This window comes from Carassius carassius, chromosome 33 (genome assembly GCF_963082965.1).
Source record: "Carassius carassius chromosome 33, fCarCar2.1, whole genome shotgun sequence".
In the NCBI taxonomy this organism is placed as follows: domain Eukaryota; kingdom Metazoa; phylum Chordata; class Actinopteri; order Cypriniformes; family Cyprinidae; genus Carassius; species Carassius carassius.
This window is the reverse complement of record NC_081787.1, coordinates 100001-120000: the sequence shown is the minus strand read 5'-3', so window position 1 is coordinate 120000 and position 20000 is coordinate 100001. Positions and strand designations below refer to the sequence as shown.

General features: G+C 42.4%; 3 protein-coding genes across 3 annotated transcripts in view; 2 read left to right on the top strand and 1 right to left on the bottom strand.

The window, feature by feature from the left end:
• The window catches only part of LOC132113436 (cytokine-dependent hematopoietic cell linker-like), a 6574-nt gene extending 5037 nt beyond the window's left edge, over positions 1–1537 (top strand). Inside the window, exons 9-11 of the mRNA XM_059521188.1 lie at positions 557–634; positions 800–955; positions 1027–1537. Coding sequence (XP_059377171.1) covers positions 557–634; positions 800–955; positions 1027–1191 — 399 coding nt within the window. The 3' untranslated portion in view covers positions 1192–1537. The remainder of the gene's footprint in view (positions 1–556; positions 635–799; positions 956–1026) is intronic.
• A 150-nt stretch (positions 1538–1687) lies between these two features.
• Positions 1688–8136, bottom strand: LOC132113435 (zinc finger protein 518B-like). The gene is made up of 3 exons (XM_059521187.1): positions 7865–8136; positions 2492–5319; positions 1688–2406 (listed from the first exon to the last, which is right to left on the bottom strand). The coding sequence occupies exon 2, from the start codon at positions 5196–5198 to the stop codon at positions 2523–2525; it is 2676 nt and encodes an 891-aa protein (XP_059377170.1). The 5' UTR covers positions 5199–5319; positions 7865–8136; the 3' UTR covers positions 1688–2406; positions 2492–2522.
• A 2360-nt stretch (positions 8137–10496) lies between these two features.
• Positions 10497–20000, top strand: part of LOC132113434 (WD repeat-containing protein 1-like) — a 10076-nt gene continuing 572 nt past the window's right edge. Inside the window, exons 1-15 of the mRNA XM_059521186.1 lie at positions 10497–10659; positions 12950–13071; positions 15062–15152; positions 15234–15381; positions 15527–15707; positions 16327–16404; positions 16667–16747; positions 16813–17046; positions 17502–17589; positions 18137–18293; positions 18436–18523; positions 18705–18815; positions 18926–19099; positions 19488–19632; positions 19712–20000. The exon at positions 19712–20000 is cut by the window's right edge and continues 572 nt beyond it. Of these exons, the coding sequence (XP_059377169.1) occupies positions 10644–10659; positions 12950–13071; positions 15062–15152; positions 15234–15381; positions 15527–15707; positions 16327–16404; positions 16667–16747; positions 16813–17046; positions 17502–17589; positions 18137–18293; positions 18436–18523; positions 18705–18815; positions 18926–19099; positions 19488–19632; positions 19712–19818 (1821 nt within the window). The 5' untranslated portion in view covers positions 10497–10643 and the 3' untranslated portion in view covers positions 19819–20000. The remainder of the gene's footprint in view (positions 10660–12949; positions 13072–15061; positions 15153–15233; positions 15382–15526; positions 15708–16326; positions 16405–16666; positions 16748–16812; positions 17047–17501; positions 17590–18136; positions 18294–18435; positions 18524–18704; positions 18816–18925; positions 19100–19487; positions 19633–19711) is intronic.

Genomic DNA, 20000 nt, shown 5'->3' with positions numbered 1-20000 from the left:
TCTGTCTGCCAGTTCTTGATTGGATGCTGAAATATGGGCGTGGCACTCACATTTGGAGGCGGGTCTAAAGTGTGGGCGGAGTTTAGGTGGAGTAAATAGGCTGCATTTATTTGATCAAAAGACAGTAAATATTATAGAAATTTAAAATGAATGTGTTATGTTTGAATTTTTCATAAAAAATTGAGCAGCACAACTTTTCAACATTGATAATAATCAGAAATGTCTCTTGAGCAGTAAATCATCATATTATTCTGATTTCTGAAGATCATGTGACACTGAAGACTGGAGGAATGATGCTGAAAATACAGCGGAGCATCACAGAAATACATTACACTTTAACACAGATTCACTCAGAAAACAGATGTTTTACATTAGAATAATACTTTATTGTTTTTACTGTATTTTTGATCAAATAAATGCAGCTTTGGTGAGCAGAAGAGATTTAAATAAAATCCTATTTCAAACTTTGTGTGTGACTGAACAGATTGTTTACAATAAGATCAATAACATGTATTTGGAAAATATATAGTGGATCTCTGTGTTGTCGGTCCTGCAGGGATTGGCGGATCAGAACTGGTATGTTGGTGCAGTTAGTCGTGTGGACGCTGAACACGCTCTTCATCTGGTCAACAGGGTAAAAAACACCTTCGTTTCACTCCAACATCCTGACAGATGTTATAGCTCAGTGACACAAGAACTTAGCAGATAATCAGAAAACAAACATATCGATTATGCATGAATTATGTTTAGATGTTTACATGAGACGCTTCGAGCAGAATCCGCTGACTTCTGTCCACAGGAAGGAGCCTTTCTAGTGCGCGACTGCTCGAAGAACACTACCTATGAGCCCTTGGTCCTCGCTGTGTTTTACGACAAAAGAGTGTTTAACATTCAGATCCGCTTCAGTGATGATATCAGCAAATACACTCTGGGAACGGGCCTGAGAACCAATGACGTGAGTCACACCTGAGCTCTTTGTTTCGCAGGACCAGACACAGTGCTTCATCATCCCTCTTTGTCTTTCAGAGGTTTGATTCTGTCACCGACATCATCAAGTTCCACTCCATTTTTCCCATCGTTCTCATTGACGGACGGAAATCCTCCTCCTCCTCCTCCGCAGCCAATCAGAGGAGGCAGTGTGTGCTGATGTACCCAATCACAAAGCAGGACCTGACCGAGCTGTTGAAATAAGAGCAAATACAAACGACCCGCGACATCTCTGAGACTTTACTGACCTTTTAACTTTAGAAGACATGTTTAGTGACGTTTGACTGGTACAGACTCCAAAAAAGAGCCAAAGATCTAATCTGAAAGAGCGAAGAAAAATCTAACGTTTATTAATGTGGATGAGTAGAAATCAAATATCTAAAGGATTCAGTATTTTTGACATTTTAAAACACGCACGTAAAGTGCACACACAACAACCTCTTTTCCAGAAACTTTTAATCCATTTCAGTCTTTATTTAATCACACTTAACATTTTTTCTGTCTTATGTATTATTTAAAATAAATATTACGCTTCTGAAGCCTCAGAACAATGTACAGATTATAGTTTGACTTAAAACTCATGAATCATGACACATGTTTAGTTTCTTGTTGAACAGTTTTAGATTTAAAAATGAGCAGATGCCCTTTACATAAACAGTAATAAAACAGTCAGTTTACTGGTTTGATCATTTGAGGTAGATTTACAAAGATAAACACATCAAACTCTCTCGACTGTTTAATGACTGTACATGTTACAAAAAGGACATTATATTGGATATAGTATATTGCATGGATGTGTGCTGTAAAATACTGAGTTCATAAAAGCAAACGTTTTTGGTGTATTTGCAAAAACACATTTACTGTACGTCATATGTTTGAATTTCACAAATGACAAAGCCTCACCCAACAAAGACCAATTGTGGATTCAAACCTAACCCAAACACCACCCATGAATCACTGCACACCAATCAGAAAAGATTCACTTCAACACTGAGGCTTATGTACAAATAATGATTAAAAAGAGAGTGATTTCAGTGAAAAGTGCCACATGTACAAACATTTGTGAAAGTTTAAACGTAAGACGTATATAGACGTGACAAATAACACACAACATCCTAAAACAGACATTGGTTTCAGAGTTAAGACTTTCTTAAGAATAACTTCTATGTATTGACAGTTCAGTTTTACATTTCTTTTTATAAAAAAAAGTCTATATATACACATGATGAGCCATGTTTGTCACTGCAGCTGTCAAGTGGAACATAGCAGGACTGGGAAAAATCATGTTAATTCATAGTTAGTTCATTTTGAAAAAAAGTATGTTAATTCCCAAGTACATATGACCAGAGTAGCTAAAACTTGGTCAGTCTAATGCAAGCTAATGTTTATTGGCATCGAACTACCAACGTCACCAACTAGCTTTATTATCGTTAAATTTTAAAAGAATCCTGCTTGAGTTTTCCTAAATAGCACAATCATAAAAAATTAAAAAATCAATAGAAACATGAAATGTCTTCAAGGGAATGTAGCTGGTTTTACGAGAGCTGTTTCTCCGAGACTCCCTTTAGAACAAACTCGATAACCTGATACTTCTGTCCATGAACTTTCTTGAGTTTCATCTTGAACGAAGGCGGTTTTCTCACACATTGTTCCCTCTGTTCCTGCTCGTGATCCACTGAGTGAATCCACTTATAGTTCTTCAGGGTTTGGACGCCAACACTGACGCTCTGAACTGAAGGATTGGGGTGGTTCAGAACCACAACCGGCTGATTCGGACAAGGAAGCTTGATACGCTGATCCACTTTCAGAGGAGTTAACCTCAGTTCCTGATGACCTTTATTTGATGATTGAGAAAGGCCCGTCCCAACCGTTGATGACCTGTGTTTCTTGGCTTTTCTCTTTTCTTTCTTGTGCTTTTTACGTGGTGGAGAGTCTTGGTTCTTCTCTTCCCTTTCACAAAGGTTTCTCTTTAGTATCAGCTTGATGGCCACCTCAGGACTTCCAGACACGTTCTGCTCGCTTAGCGTGCTGCTGAGAACCGGTCGTGCCATCAAACTCTCCTCTCGTGTTGGGGCTTCCGGAAGTTTCTTGGTGGGTTCCAAAAAAGAACTAGGAATCCTGAACAAAGCTACTTTTGGATACATGTTGGAAACACAGGAATTGTGTTTTTGGACAGAATTTCCCCTGTCTTGCTGTGAAATGTCATCCTTGTTTGATGGAACAATGTTCTGGTTTGGCACAACCAATGGATGAGTCACTGTCAAATATGGACCTTGTTTTGAATGTCTTTTGTTTAGGGGTTTTTCTGATGTTTTCACTTGAAAACGAGTCTTAGATATTGCTGAGCCTTCACTAGTCTCATCCTCTGTCTTTGTTTCTTTGAGACCCAAAGAAGCACCTTTGGGTTTGTCCTCAGCTTCCTCCTTTTTAATCAGAATACTACAGACTAGCGATTGCTCTGCGTTCTTCACCTCGTCCTTTGGCTCTTTTGTTGCCACCTTCCACCGTTGCATTTCTGGCGAGGACTTTGAGATGCTTTGAGTTGTCTTAGGTGTGGGACAAAGAGAGAAAACTGATGAGATCACAGGAAGGCTTTCAGAACTCAAATCTGGATGGTCAAGCATGATGATCTTTGGATCCTTGGTCTTGAGGTTGCGCTTGCTCCTGGCTGGTGTCTCTGAAGAGCACTGTGCTTTGTGTGCTGACCGAACAGTTTTTGTGAAAGTCTGAACATTGGTCCACGTTGAAGGCTGCTGCTGTTTGACTTCATGAGATGATGAAGACGTGGACGGGCTGACTGGACACCGTTTGGCAACTTGGCATTTGAAGGACAGTTTGCCTCCAGGTGTGGCTGATGAAGGTTCATTCATGTTGCTCTTCTGGTCTTGCGGGCTCCCATTGGGTGGGATCAACCGTAGCTCCAACTCTCGAGTCCCATTGACATTTTTCACCTCGACCAGTTCCACCAAACACCCAGCAGGAATATTGATCTCCTCTGGACAGGACACGGTTAAAGGCTTGTTGTGTTGAATTGGCTGGTTCAAAGGCGCTAACAGTTCCACTTGGACACTGGATAATGGGCTTGTTGTCTCTGCTGAGGATACTACAGGTGCTCTGGAGGTCGCTCTTGACTGATTGCTCTTTTCTGCATTGGAGTGCAGTGGACGTTTGATTGGACTGCTGGGAAGTACTACTGGTTTCTGTGTCCCAACTTTAAGCCCTGTTTTGGACAGACCAGCCGTCTGATCCATCTGAATATTCCTCTTGGATAATGGCGCAATAAGTAGCGGTTGAAGTGGGGTGTTCAATTCAATAGGCGCTCGGACCTGTACTCTGGGAATGTTGTTTGAAGCCATTGCCTTTTCAGGAACACCAACCTTTGGGCTTTGCTGTAGTGTTGCTGTAGAGCTAATATGGACTCTTGGGAACATAGATTTTGGAATAAGCTTTTCCGAAACTGTTCTGGTACTAACCACCTTGTTTCTCCCATCGGCACTGGGTTGCGCATTCAATAGGTTGCTGTTTGCCTCCCGTGATCTTAGAACCACTTGCGGCATGTTGCCTAATGAGTGACTTGTGCTTGGAGCACAGCTAGGAATGGCACTGGTGGACTGAGTCTTAGAAACCGGAATGACTGTTGTTTTATTGGTCATAGATGGCATTGTGAAACTGTAGGTCATACGAGCTCGATTACCCCTAGTTTGGCTCACTGTTTTACTAATAACAGATGATTGGTCGGGTTGACTCCCACTGGAGCATTCGACATGGGAATTGGGAATTGCACACTGGTCGTTCCTCTCAGGCCAATCTGAAATCCCGAGAGCATCAGAAACAGATGGACATCCATCTGGGGTGGATACGACAAAATCAGTTATGAAGCCTTCTTCTGCATTTCTCTTGTGTATACGAAGAATATGCTTCACCATGTAATCTCTCCGCACGGCTCCGTACGAGCAGAAGCTACACCTGTATGGGTACGAGCCAGTATGCAAAACAACGTGTTTCTGAGACTCTGTTTTAGAATAGGAAACATAGCTGCAGAGCGCACAGGAGAAAGTCACCTCCTTATGATGGGACACGTGCCTCTCGAACAGGTCAGTGTCCTTGGTTGAAAAGCGACATTTTGCACAGCACAGGCGATCAAAGTCTTTTCTAGGTATAGCACTGTCCTTGCTGTTCATAAATGACATGAAACTTTGTTGTGAACGCATGGTCAGGACATCAAGTTAACAATCGTACAGTTCACAAATCAAAGAATAAGTGATCCACATAGGCTGTTTCTTGACAAGTAAGGATCCCTTCCTTTGGACTCAGTATGCTGTTAGTTTGTACCTGCATAATGGGTAAGAAAAAAAAAGAGTGTTTTGGGAAATTAGAATGGAATACAAACCAAAAAGTAGCAGTAAATAACAACTGATTAACATAAAACGCTCTTCGTTGGTTATGTTGTATTAGTTTATGATCCTTGCACCTATAAATACATTGTGACGCAACCAACAACAACACTGTTAGTGATCTTCAAATCACTAGTGCATCTTGAAAGTGAATTTAATGGTGTATTAGAACAGACGCACACTTTAGGAATACACACGTCATGGAAAAAGACTTTGTAAAGAAGTTTATTATATAACCATTGTTTCGAGAACAAGCATTGCTCAAGGTATCTTGGAATTGAACCACATAGCGACCAGAATATAATAGAGATTTGGAAGTGCAACCACTAAAAACCCCTTAACAACCAAAATGCAATGGATTAATAACCACTTAGGATAATCAGGACCAGGTTTTGAATGGGTTACCAACAGGGCTGCACTAGGGGTGGGCGATATAGCCTCAAAATTATATCACGATATTTCACGAATATGTGCGATAATGATATTTATGACGAGAGAGAAAAAAATATGGAACAACGTTTTATTGGTGGTTGCAGCTGGCAAGCAGCAGCATTTATTAGTGCAAAAAACATGAAGGGCATTTTCCATCCTTTTCCAATGAACTACTGTCATCAATGACAGACTACTAATTCTAAGTGTAAATCTATTGTCATAAGATGACAACAGCAGCTGTGTGTTCGACATGACGCAGACAGATTGGATTGAAGAAAAAAACAACTCTGTCGCAGCACATTTCAGAAGCGTCCCAGAAGTGGCTCTCCATGCCGCTTCGCTAGAGATAGGGACTTCGCCTTCTTTTGATGGTAAGAGTGTGCGCTCGAATTAGCTCTCGCGATACTTTGATTTCATACACCGGTCAGTATGTACAGTGCTGCTTCAAGTGCAACACACCATAGACTGTATTGGGTTTGTGGTGATGTTGTTGTTGTGAGCGCTAGGGAACGTAAATGAGCCATACGTCATCGCATCACTATATCATTGTATGTATGTATATCACTATACGATATGGCACACCTCTAGGCTGCATGATAAATCGAAAATAAACCACACAAGATTTGGCGGTTGGCTGTAATTTTTTTATGCGCAGCTTGTCAGTGAAGTATGGTTGAATGCTGCATCTTCATCTAAAAGCCAGAGGGCGCTCTCACGCAGAAACTGCAAATATGCCCCGCAGAAGAAGTACCATGACCCCGTAGTTCCTGAATATGCCAATGGGCATCTTTCTATCACTGTTCTCCATGCCTTCTCAGGTATTTTCATGATATAAAGTATATTTATAATGATGAAGTTTGAAAAGTGTTGCTTTTACAAATGCACAAAATAAGCGACTCAAACTCGAAGTGATTTCAGATGAAGCAGCTCTTCCCACTGATCAAAGAGCCATGCTTCACCGACAAGCTCGCATAAAACATAATCACAGCCTTCGCGATATCATATTCACGCTAGACAGGTTGAGTTACACAAGATTTAGTGTTAATCACAATTTATCGGTCAGCCCAGGTTATCAATATAAAACAAAAAAGAACATGGTCTAAAATGTCCAGTGGCCAGTTTTGGGCTCTACATGTCAAACTCTCTAGCGCCAGCATCAGCTTGAAGATTCCCTTTTAAAAAACACATTTTCTGTTAATAAAGTTTGAATGTATTGGTAAAAAAAACTCTTTGTCCTCAATTTTGTGAAATTTTTTATGTTTATTTTATTTTTGGGCATACAAATTTTATATGGTCTTCCCTAAATTTGCATTAATCAAATTAATCTTTGATGTCCACAAATGACTAGTTTGTGTGCTTAACCATAATTACTTGAGGCAACAACAACAACAAATGTATACACAAATCCAATGTGAAACCAACATTTGGTAAAAATGTTTTACTATGAATTAAAATGCAAGAACAATAATACATGTTTACATAGTAGCAATCAGCCCCTCAATGCAAGAATATAGTCAATCTTCTTGATTTGGCTTTTTAACTTATGGGTTACAAACGCTTGATACCAATACTAACTGTAGTTTTATCATATTTATTAGTTAAGTTAGTAATAAACCAAAGGCTACTTTTACTGCAACTTACAAGCAACAAATCAATTTTTATTAGTACCCTAAATGCAATAAAACTTTTTTGGGGGAATATTTTTTTTTTATCAACACAGCAAAAACAAAACAAATTTGATACATCATAAATGCATGCAATACAGTATTTAAATAGATGCATTTTTTAGGCAGTGCAATGTGTTAGTTCTTAATTGCACTGTGCATTTAAATTGCATGTGCACGAGCATCTAATGGTTTTTCAGTTTGATCTGCAGATCTGCTGCTCTCAGGAGATTCCTGTTCTGAGGGGATAAACAGCACACAGTAATTCCTCATTTCCCAAGGCGATCTAAATAGGATGAGAATTGTGTGTTGCGTGTGCCCGTCACGCCAGAGCCGAGCCCCGCACGCGCGTCCCCGGAGAAAACAGCGATGCGTTAAAACACTAACCTTGCGTTACAAGCGTCCTCCTCTCAAATGAGCGACGGATGCGTTTAATTCGTCCATTGCTTCATATTTTCTCACCAGGGTGGCGTGCATTGTATTCTTTCTGCTGCCGTGACCGCGCAGAGTGTGTGGGTGCGGGTGCACGGGGCGCGTGACGTGATGCGCGCCTCTGATTGGCTGCTGGCTGCAGTAGAGCTCTACAGCTCACGCGGGCACCCGCATTGCGCAGCAGGACTTCCACACAAAGACACACCTTTTGCTCGCGCTAACGGTGATTGATGCCACAATATGGATCTCAGAGCTTCTGTTCTAATGAAATACCAACTGGTATAGTCACTGGATTCATCTAAAGCTGTAGATTCGACAGCACTGTAGTCCTTTCCTCTAACTTATCATGAGCCAAGATGGCGCTCGTGAAAAACTGACGTGTCCACTTCTGTTCAGTTTACAGAACATGTCTCTCATTATATAATAGTTCTTAGTGTTGTGTACGTATGTATGTGGTTATACTGGCCAAGCCCATTTGTAAAAAAGGTGATTCTATTATCATCAACTTTAAAAGATAAACAATCCCAGATTTAAACCCAAATTGGATTGTTTTAATGAAAACAAAATTGGTTTGGAGTTCCACTGCAAGAAACATGTTTGTGTTTTTGTGCAATATAAGGAAACGCGTTTTTACACCGCTTAGTTCACTTCCAGAATAAAAGTCTGATAATTTACTTTCTCAAGATATTCATGTCTTTCTGTCATCAGTTGCAAAGAAAGCATTCCAGGGTTTTCCTCCATATAATGGGCTTCAATGAGGTCCGATGGGTTAAAGATCAAATCAGTTTCAGCGCAGCTTCAAAGAGCTCTACAGGAATAAGAGTCTTTTCTAGAGAAACCATCACTCATTTTCTGAAATAAACATTACATAAACATTTATTTTTAACCACAAATGCTGGACTAGCACTAGCTGGACTTCACACATGATGTAATCACGCTGGAAAGATCGCAAAAGCACCGATCCAGTGTTTACAAAGCAAACCTGCAAAGAAAGTCAAACGCCCTTCACAAAGACAATAGTAAACCAACGATTAGGGATGATTTTGAAGTTGGAGGAGGAAATGAGATGGAGTTTTTCTTTCTGAAGCTGGACACACAGATTAATCTTTTGAAGTCCGTAACATGGAGAAAAACCCTGGAATGTGTTCTTCACAAACCTTCATTTCTCTGCGACTGAAGACAGATAGACATGAACATCTCGGATGACACTGGGGTCCATTTTTGAATTATTATTTTTATTCTGGAAGTTCTCCGTGGCTGCTCAAGACCCAGTGTTACACAATGCAGCATTGAAGCCTAAAGGATGTTTTCTGTGACCCACCTCAGGCACTACAGTATACAGCTGTAATGGCTGTGTAAATGCATTTATGCCACCTCTGAGCAGCATTACACAATCTATGCCTTTGCAGCGTAAAGTTGCACATATAAAACAATCCAGCAGCCATTTCTCAACCAAAGCATAAACCTCCATTATTAATCCTAAAACAGATTTAGTAAGTGGTTATTTTCATTGATAAATAGCAGTTCTCTGCTGTTCCAGCTAAACTGAAGGCTGTCGCACTGAATCTTCATTATTTCAGTTACATGAGTATAAATATGACTGTCAGCTGGTTATTTAGAGTCTGCTAAAATGAACTCATCACATCCTAAAGAACAAGTCAAACAGCATTTCCTTCCGTACTGTGATGATTCATCATATAAAGTTAGACAGAATGTGCAGTCAGCATGTCCAGTGTGGTCTGAGTCTGATATCACATTACAATAATGATCGGCTGGATGCACATTATGTCCCACTTATGGCTGCTAATATCAAATACATACACACACGGACATGAGATATTGATGTTTAGTAAGTTATTCATAGAAACTGAAGAAAGACAGTGGATGGATGCTGTGATTGTCCTTCAGAATAAAATATTCCAGATGGAAATTATTAAAAAACATTTTTTTTTTCAATAACTTAATTATATACACTGCCGTTCAAAAGTTAATGTGTTTTAAATAAGTCTTTTCTGCTTATTAATGCAACATTGATTTGATGAGTAATATTGTAAATTATTATTATTGTTTAAAATATTAGTTTTATAATTTAATATGTTAAAGTGTAATGTATTTCTGTGATGCTCCGCTGTATTTTCAGCATCATTCCTCCAGTCTTCAGTGTCACATGATCTTCAGAAATCATGAAAATATGATGATTTACTGCTCAAGAAACATTTCTGATTATTATCAATGTTGATAATGTTTATTTTTAACTTTTTATTCATCAAAGAATCCTGAAAATCCCGTCTCCAATATTAATAATAAATCAGCATATTATTATGATTTCTGAAGATCACGTGACACTGAAGAGTGGCGGAATGATGCTGAAAATACAGCGGAGCATCACAGAAATACATTACAATTTAAAGTAAATTAAAATAGAAAACCGTTATTTTAAATTGCAATACTATTTCACAATTTTGACGTTTACAGAAAGCATGATCATAAACACCACCGTCGTTCATTTTCTCCCGTTCCCCGTCACTTCCGGTCGGGCGTGTGCGCGCAGGTCTGATCCAGCCCGAACGCTCTTTACTATATATGGGCAAAGCCGAGCCGTCCGCGCGCTGCCGCTTCTTCCGCGTTCAGCGCTCCGCCGGTGACACAAGCACACGGATCCCGAGCCGTTCCAGCCGCCTTCATTCACACAGCAGCTCATTCATTCGTTCACCGGAAGAGAAGTAAAGCCGAGATGTCTTACGAGCTCAGTAAGTGACCAGCCTTTGTGTGTGTTTGTGTTAGTTAATGGTCTGGTTCACTCTGCTCGGATCCTTGACTGAAGCATATCCACAGTAACGTTACTCAAATAACATGGTTATTCACGTCCAGAAGGTTGGTGTTTGTAACGGGAGGTTTTTGTGAATGCTTAAAGTGTGTATTTAGATGATAGTGCGCAGTCTGAAGTGTGTAAACCTGTGAATGAGACCCAAACATTGATCAGTGACAGTGATGGGGAGTCGATTCCAAAGGAGTCGATTCCTTGACTCGGAATAACCCCGGAGTCAGAGTCGACTCCAGCCGTGGAATTGGATTCATTTAGGCAGCCACGCCAAACGTGTTGTTTTAATAATAAAGGGAATTTAAGGTATTGTGTCGGGGAAAATAAATCAAGTGTGTGTAACAACGACTGCAGTCTTGTGTTATTCCTGACCCTGTTTTGATGTAAAGTATATGGAGTCGACTCCGAAAAACTTGGAATCGATCACCCCTCAGTGAGTCTGAGCATCACTAGCAGTCTGACACTGATTTGGCCAATGATGCGCGTTTGGGGGCGGGGCTATCAGTTTGATTGCCCAATGGCAGACGGGTGTGTTTGAAAAAACGGTCGTGATTTTTGTAGCTCTGCTGAAACCAGATGGATTCACAAAACATTAAGGATGCAATGTGTATCATCTAACTTAAGATAATAGTTCTGTTCTGTATTCCTATCAGGAAATTTTATTCTGGAAGTGAACTAATCTTTTAAGAATCCTGAGATGAACTTACTTTTCTAAATTGTTTTTGTCTACTGCTGTTCTTCTCATTTCCTTCATGTATTAAGTAGATGATTAATGTTGTTTAACGAACACATTTTAGGCTTTTAACATTGAGAATAAGGATTGCAAGTTAGGTAACACTTTATTTTAAGGTGTCCTTGTTGCATGTTTCATGTACTTACTATTATAATAACAATTATGCATAATTGCATACAAATAACCCTATAGTAAGTACATGTAGTTAATTAACGTTACTCAGTGTTACAATGTATCAAGTCCACATTTAAAATAAAGTGTAACAAGCTTCTTCCTTAAAAAAAAAAAAAAAAAGAGAAAAGAAAACGCTTAAGTTAGCGACTTGGAGTTAAGATTTGTCTGTATTGTACTCTACTGCAAAATGTTTAAAGAGTAACTAAACCCTAAACCAACTTTTTTTAGTTAATGATCTATAAGAATGGGGCTTTATTAGTGATGTTCATTGATTCGAGTAACTTTTTTGACATTTGAGTAGTGTTTTAATTCTACAATATATGGTGTAAAAACGTGTGAGTGCTGCCCTCTTCAGGTTGAACGGTGGCTACTACAGTTGATTTTTCCTATTGGATGTTGCGGTGGCAGGTGACATAAGCAGTTTCCAGCTCACCACGCCCCTTGGTACGAGCTACCACGCCCTTGGCAGTATAAAACCATCAAAATCACTGTAGTGAGTCAGGAGCTGGAATTGCGAGTATTGGTAACGACCAGGATAGACTAATATAGCATCTATTTAGCATAGCAATTATATAGTTATTTAGATCTTCAAGTTAGCGTAGATTTATCTGTATTTAGTACAGTGGTCAGGATGGTATGGAGGTGTGTTGCTGGTTGCTACAGCACTGCTGGACTGCATAGTTTACCAGCAGACTGTAAAATTAAGCGCCAGTGGTTGCATGCATTTGGCCTGGAAGACTGCAAGTTCCCGCCTAGAGCTCGAGTGTGCAAACTGCGTTTTACGCGGGATTGCTTCTCCAACGCAATGGAGGTGGAGATGGGCTTCTCTACACAGCTCGCGCTGAAAAGTGACGCGATGCGGGAGTTAAGACCGCAGTTTGAGCCAGCGGCTGGAATTGATATGAACAGACACCTCGACACCCTCCACTTCAGGTGAAAGTGGGGGAGAAAAGTCCTCTACTTCAAATGAACGCTCTGTTGCAAAGCTACTTGCGTCATTACAGTCACTTTCCATTTAAGCGTCTCTGACAGCAGCTGCCAATCAATCCGTCACTGCGCGTCTCAGGATCACGCCGCACTCGCTCAGCCCCGCCCTCGGTTCATCCCCTCTATCTCCGCTGTGATCTGCCCACTTTTCAGCATTTTTCAAATATTATCAGTGGGTGGAGTCAGGCTCTGAGCAGGGGTTTAGTTACACTTTAAGCAGCTACTTTTTTAGTTTTTTTTTCTTATGACCCTCTCAGAATCCATCTTAAAACACTCCTCTTAGAATATAACTTCAGAAGAACTTAAGATGTTTTCTCGTCCGCAGAGAGCGTGTTCGCCAGCCTTCCTCACATGGAGAGGGGTGTGGCCAAGGTCCTGGGCGGAGACCCCAAAGGGAACAACTTCCTGTACACCAACGGCAAGAGTGTGATCATCAGGAACATCGAGGTGAGACGATTGTTAATGTAAATATATATAAATTCTATTGTAGTTGTACAATACTATCATGTTAGCAAATTATTGTAAATGCAAATTTGAGTCCTGTGAGTGTCTCTGGTGTTCATGCATGTATGGAGTGTGATAGGGTTGTGCTGATAGACAATAGAATCGTGCATCGATGTTAGTCAGAGATATTAGGCTCATTCTCCTATTCATGTATTAAATTATAATAACTATTATTATTTTAATTTTTATTGGGCGGTCTATTATAATTCGGCTATCAAACTGCCCAGCTATTTCACTTCAGCCCCGCATTTCAGACAGACAGACAGACACACACACACACACACACACAGACTGACACACACACACACACACACACACACACAGTGCGTGCAAATGAGGATTAGAGCCTGTAGCCGGTGAAGAAGTCTCCATCCACAAACAGACGCACATCGTCTGCAGATATAAGTAAGGATGGGTACCGAAACCCCGGGGCTAAATTATGAAAGACCGTAGTATCAGTAAGATATGACACTATCGGTTCTGCTTTCGATACTGGAGGGAAAAAAATTAATGTACTATGTATTTTTGCTTAATAATGCTATCGTGCACATTTTATCTCAACAAACATTTCTAATGTGCGATCATATTAAGTCGTTTGTCTGTGAGATCTGCGAGATCTCTCATGCGCACACACACACCACAACGAGCGCGGCGCACACACACGCATAAGGGGTCGTTCACATATCGCGTCTTTTGCGCGCTCAAGTTCGTTATTTCAAATGTAGGCGCGAGGTATGCGCGCTCATAATGGAAGCGACGCGGTGCGACGAGCTCGTTTTTTCCAGGCGCGTCCACACCGCATCGTGTTAAAAACATCTCAACTTTTCATAATGCCGCAAGCGCTCCGCAGGTCATGTAGCTTCCTCACCTTTTCCGTAACAACGTTGAAAGCTCAGCCAAGATGAAGGGACAGCTGATAGCTGTATGTGGATTTTTTAATTAATTTAGTAGCAGAGCTACTGCAAGCAGTTGTTAGTGCTGCAAATCCATTTATCCATTGCTGAAATTTCCGCGTCTTCATGGAGAGAGCAGGTCATGGTTGCTTAGCAACGGCAGACTCCACAGGAGCGCAAGTGCCCGAAGGCTTTGGGGAAAAAATCAGAAAGCGGCGCGACTAGCGTTTTCCACGCGTTTTTAGACGCGATATGTGAACGGCCCCTTACATTACGAAAAATCCCGCTTAATACAAAGAGTGACGATGGCGGAGACAGTAAAACGTTCCAAAGTGTGGTTATACTTCACTAGAGTTGATGCAGACAACGCTGGTTGTCATAAGTGCAACAAAAGTTTTGCATGTAAGGGCGGAAACACAAGCAATCTGTCAAAGCATCTTTCAGAAGTGCATTATGTGCAGACAGAGAAATGCTAAGTTTTCGACTGCCTAACACAACACAAAGTACCGATAAGAATACCGTTAAAGTACCGGACCGTTAAGCAGTATCGGTAAGAGTAGTAATACTGTTAAAACCTTAACGATACCCATCTCTAGATATAAGGTATTTCATTGCACTTTAACAAGTAATCTGAACAGCCTGTATATGTGCAATCTTTTAAACGAACCCTCACTAACGGAGTTTAATGCCACAGTTATGTTAGAACGCATCTCATTCTTGTCTCTGTGGCGGTGTGTCGAGCTCGTCATGAGGTGTGCAGTGTGGAGCGATGTATGACTGATGATCAGTTCAAATCAACTTTACTCCAAATATATGAACTTACCGGTTTTCAATACTTTATATTCAACATGTTCGTTTATGTCCAATATTAGTGTTAAACTGTCGGAAATGAAATCTACTATTGATTTTTACCGTTCAATAAACTGGGTGTTTGTTTGCAAACTAATTAAACCATCTGGGTCATTAGTGTATATACTGTCCCCTGTTCATTAGTAGTTTTTCACATCTAACCCCTCTCTCTCTCTCTCTCTCTCCTCCAGAACCCAGCGATCGCAGACGTCTACACCGAGCATCCTCATCAGGTTATCGTGGCCAAATACGCTCCCAGTGGTTTCTACATCGCGTCTGGGGGTGAGTGCTGCTCCGTCTGAGGTCCGCTCCGTGTTCCTGCGGTTCTTGAGAGTGTGTGTGTGTGTGTGTGTGTGCGCGCAGATGTGTCGGGGAAGATCCGTATCTGGGACACGACGCAGAAGGAGCACCTGCTGAAGTACGAGTACCAGCCCTTCGGAGGGAAGATCAAAGACATCGCTTGGACCGAAGACAGCAAGAGGATCGCCGTAGTGGGGGAGGGGCGAGAGAAGTGAGTGACAGCTGCAGGCCACACCCACTGCACAGGCCACGCCCCTGTCCTCTGCAGTGTTGAGAGTAACGAAGTTTCCCCAGCGCTGCTGATGTGTGTGTGTGTGTCTCTGTGTGTGTGTGTGTGTGTGTGTGTGTGTGTGCAGGTTCGGGGCGGTGTTCCTCTGGGATTCGGGCTCGTCGGTCGGAGAGATCGTGGGTCACAGTAAGATCATCAACAGTGTGGACCTCAAGCAGACACGTCCGTATCGTCTGGTGACGGGCAGTGATGACGCCTGCACCACCTTCCTGGAGGGACCACCCTTCAAGTTCAAGTGCACCATCAGTGTAAGTGCACACATCCTCCAGTCAGTTCAGATGGAGACTCTGGACTCTGTATAACAGAATGCATTCGAAAGATCAGTGATTAGTAATGTGTTGGATCTCTGATCCACAAGCGCTTCTGAACTGACCGGATGTTGTTCAGTTTGTTGTTGTTACATCTTCGACTGTGCAACAGCTTAAACTAAAAATAGTTTATAGTCTGCTTTAGGCCAGGGGTTTTAATAATTTAACAACAGCTAAACATGTTCACAGTTTATAATGTGCACACATTATACACATATTCCCCCAATATTAGGTCACTTTGGATAAAAGCATCTGCAGAATGACTGAATATAAATGTATATTACATGCAAGTAAATAAATCAAATTTATTTAAGTGTTTTATTTTGACTTAGTAGCTGGACTGGAATTATAACTATTGTTATTGTTGTTGTTTTTTATTTAATTATATAAAATAAGACTGTTGTAAAAATGTAATAAAAAAATTTCGGTTAACCTTCCAAAATTTGAGAGAATTTCTAAAATGCTCCAAAAGCTCTACTTATAATAAAAAAATATTTTACTACAATGAAGTGTGTGTGTGTGTGTGTGTGTGTGTGTGTATGTGTGTGTGTGTGTGCAGGATCACAGTCGCTTCGTCAACTGTGTGCGGTTCTCTCCGGACGGGAATCGTTACGCTTCAGCCGGAGCCGACGGACAGGTGAGCCGTTATTCCTTCTAACGGAGTAAAAATTATGCATTTAATTATAAAATAGTCACTTCAGTTTGTAGTTATATAATTAATATAAATATTGTTTTGTGATAATTGTTTAAAAAAATAATGGAAAATATAATGCACTGTTGTAAGAAACGGCTTTTATTATAATATTAAGTGTGTGTGTAGTTTAAAGTAAAGTGATTATTTTGAACATTGCATTGAACTCTTATTCTGCAGTTCACCCCTGTTTCTGTGTCCTGTTCAGATCTTCCTGTATGATGGTAAGACTGGAGACAAGCTGGGCTCTCTGGGAGGAGAGAAGGCTCACGAGGGAGGCATTTACGCTGTGAGTGTTCGTCAGAGCATGCTGTGACGTGTGAGGATGAGGATGATGATGATGCTCTTCCTCAGGTCAGCTGGAGTCCTGACAGCACACAGCTGATCTCAGCGTCAGGTGATAAGACGGTCAAACTGTGGGACGTGGGCAGCGGGACGGCGGTCACCACCTTTAACCTGGGCTCAGGTGTTCTGGACCAGCAGCTGGGCTGTTTATGGCAGAAGAACCACCTGCTCAGCGTCTCTCTGTCTGGATACATCAACTACCTGGACAGGAACAACCCTGACCGGCCGCTGCGCACCATCAAGGTGAGACGGGGTCAGCAGGGGTCAGATCTGAGCTGCTCCAGGTCAGCAGAGTGACGCTGTCATTGCCGTGTCATTGCCGTGTCATGGCCGTGTCATTGCCGTGTCATTGCCGTGTCATGGCCGTGTCATGGCCGTGTCATGGCCGTGTCATTGCCGTGTCATTGCCGTGTCATGGCCGTGTCATGGCCGTGTCATGGCCGTGTCATGGCCGTGTCATGGCCGTGTCATGGCCGTGTCATTGCCGTGTCATTGCCGTGTCATGGCCGTGTCATGGCCGTGTCATGGCCGTGTCATGGCCGTGTCATGGCCGTGTCATTGCCGTGTCATGGCCGTGTCATGGCCGTGTCATGGCCGTGTCATGGCCGTGTCATGGCCGTGTCATGGCCGTGTCATGGCCGTGTCATGGCCGTGTCTTTACCGTGTCTTTACCGTGTCTTTACCGTGTATCTACTCAGGGTCACTCCAAATCCATCCAGTGTGTGACGGTCCATAAGACAGACGGCCGGTCCACCATCTACTCAGGCAGCCATGACGGACACATTAATATCCTTCACTCAGTTCAGAGTTTTTTCCTTATACTCCCATATGATATAGTTTAGCAGCATCACAGTCAATAAACCATAAGTTAATATTGTGTTATATTTTAAATATTGTCAGTGTTGCTTCATTACTGAGTGGATCTGCAGTTTTGCATGAACCTGTTGAGTGAATGATTCAGCGACTCGCTGCCATTGACTGGAGGTTGTAGTTTCGTATTTAAAGCATCATTTCATTTAAAACTAAGCTAAAAGAATAATGCAATGTAAATGCATTCAAGCTACATAAAACTGCTTCTGTGCCGCTTCTGCAGTGCAAAGATGCATTTAAATGAATTGGGTACAACTTAGTGTCTTATTATTTGGACTGAATTTATTGATTAAATGTAAGAATTTGACATAAGATGTCCTTCTAAAGGTATAAATCAGCTTGAAATGTAGTTTCTGTGGCTGTTGTGAACTGAGCATCACACAGAACGTACTGATCACGACAGACCGAAACCAGCACACACACACAGAATATGAATCTGCTGAATCCTTGACCCGAGCTGCACATTACTGGGACTCTGAGAGCGGAGAGAACGAGGAGTTTGTGGGTAAAGGACACTCGAACCTGGTGTCCAGGATGACTGTGGACGAGTCCGGCCGCCTGGTGACCTGCAGCATGGACGACACGGTCCGCTACACTGACCTGAGCAAGAGAGAGTACAGGTGAAACACACACACACACACAGACTCACACAAACACACCCACACACACACACACACCTGTGACCAGACACCTGTTGAAGCTCACTGCTCTGTGTGTGTGTGTGTGTGTGTGTGTGTGTGTGTGTGTGTGTGTGTGTGCCAGTGCGTCTGATGTAGTTAAGATGGACATGCAGCCCAAGTGCATCAGTGTGGGTCCAGGAGGTCTCACGGTCACCGTGTGTATTGGACAGGTACGGAAACACACACACACACACACACACACACACACTCTCACAGTGTCTAACTCAAGGGAGTCTGGGGGTGAACCGTTACTCCTGAAACAAGCCCAGACTGAAGCGTCGGGTGTTTAGGGCTGAGCGGGTGTGCACTGATGAGTGTGTGTGTGTGTGTGTGTGTGTGTGTGTTGTGCAGCTGGTGCTGCTGAAGGACAAGAAGAAGCTGTTCACGCTGGACTCGCTCGGCTACGAGCCCGAAGCGGCAACTGTTCACCCTGGGGGCGGAGCTGTGGCTGTGGGCGGAGCTGTAAGTCACCTGTCAGTCTCCGCACTATTAGCATAATCACTGTCAGGGACCGCCCACTTTGACCTGCGTGACCTTGTAAAGATGTGATGCTGTTGTGTGTGTGTGTGCAGGATGGGAAGGTGCGTCTGTACTCGGTTCAGGGGAACACACTGAAGGATGATGGGAAGGTTCTGGAGGTTCAGGGGCCGGTGACGGACATGTCGTACTCTCCAGACGGAGCGTATCTGGCCGTGACGGATGAGAAGAAGGTCATCACGGTGTTCACCGTCGCTGACAGATACACGGTAAACTCCTCTCACGGAGGATTCCTGTCCAGAGAATTAAGATAATCAGACTTCCTGGTTCCAGAAGTGATCTCCAGGGTTCCCGCTCTTTCTAACCAGTGAATCTGCATTACTTCTCCAGTCTTAGTTTAACTTTTACCATTTCTATGTGATTTAAAATAATTTTAGAACTTGGCTTAACTATGGACATTTTTATCATTAATTTATTTCTATAGAGATATCACTGGACACAGATTTACTGTTAAATTCCATCCTAGCATAACCTAACAAAGTTTACGTCCTCATGATGTTTGGTGTTTATGAACTATCCTGGTTCCTCGAGACCGTGTGAATCATGTTTCTCTGTTATGATGCTCAGATGTGAGACTCGTGAATGTTTGTGTTTCAGGAGAAGAGCGAGTTCTACGGTCATCACGCGAAGGTGGTGTGTCTGTCCTGGTCACCTGATAATGACCGCTTCGCCACCAGCGGCATGGACATGATGGTGTACGTGTGGGCTGTCAGCAATCCTGACAAGAGGATCAAGATCCCAGGTAATGATGCGAGTGTGTCTGCGGTGTCTCTGATGAGAGCGAGGCCTGACCTCTGACCTGTGACCTGTGTGTGTTTCAGACGCTCATCGTCTGCATCACGTCAGCGGTCTGGCCTGGCTCAACCCCAACACACTCATCACCTCGTCTCACGACGCCTGCGTCAAACAGTGGACGCTCAGAAACTAACTCAGATCACCAGGAACAGAGACGGCCGTCTCGCTCTCGCTGTCTTTCTGTCGCTCTTCCTCTGTCTCTCTGTCGTCAGGTCACTGCTGCTCTCCACTCAACCAGCTGACCAACAAACGCCTGTGATGTCATCGTGTGTGTGATGTCACCACGCACTTGACCTTCACACACTCACTCTCTCA

Bases quoted from the DNA above. Each gene is read 5' to 3' on its own strand.
- LOC132113435 (XM_059521187.1), bottom strand. From the start codon at position 5,198: ATGCGTTCACAACAAAGTTTCATGTCATTTATGAACAGCAAGGACAGT.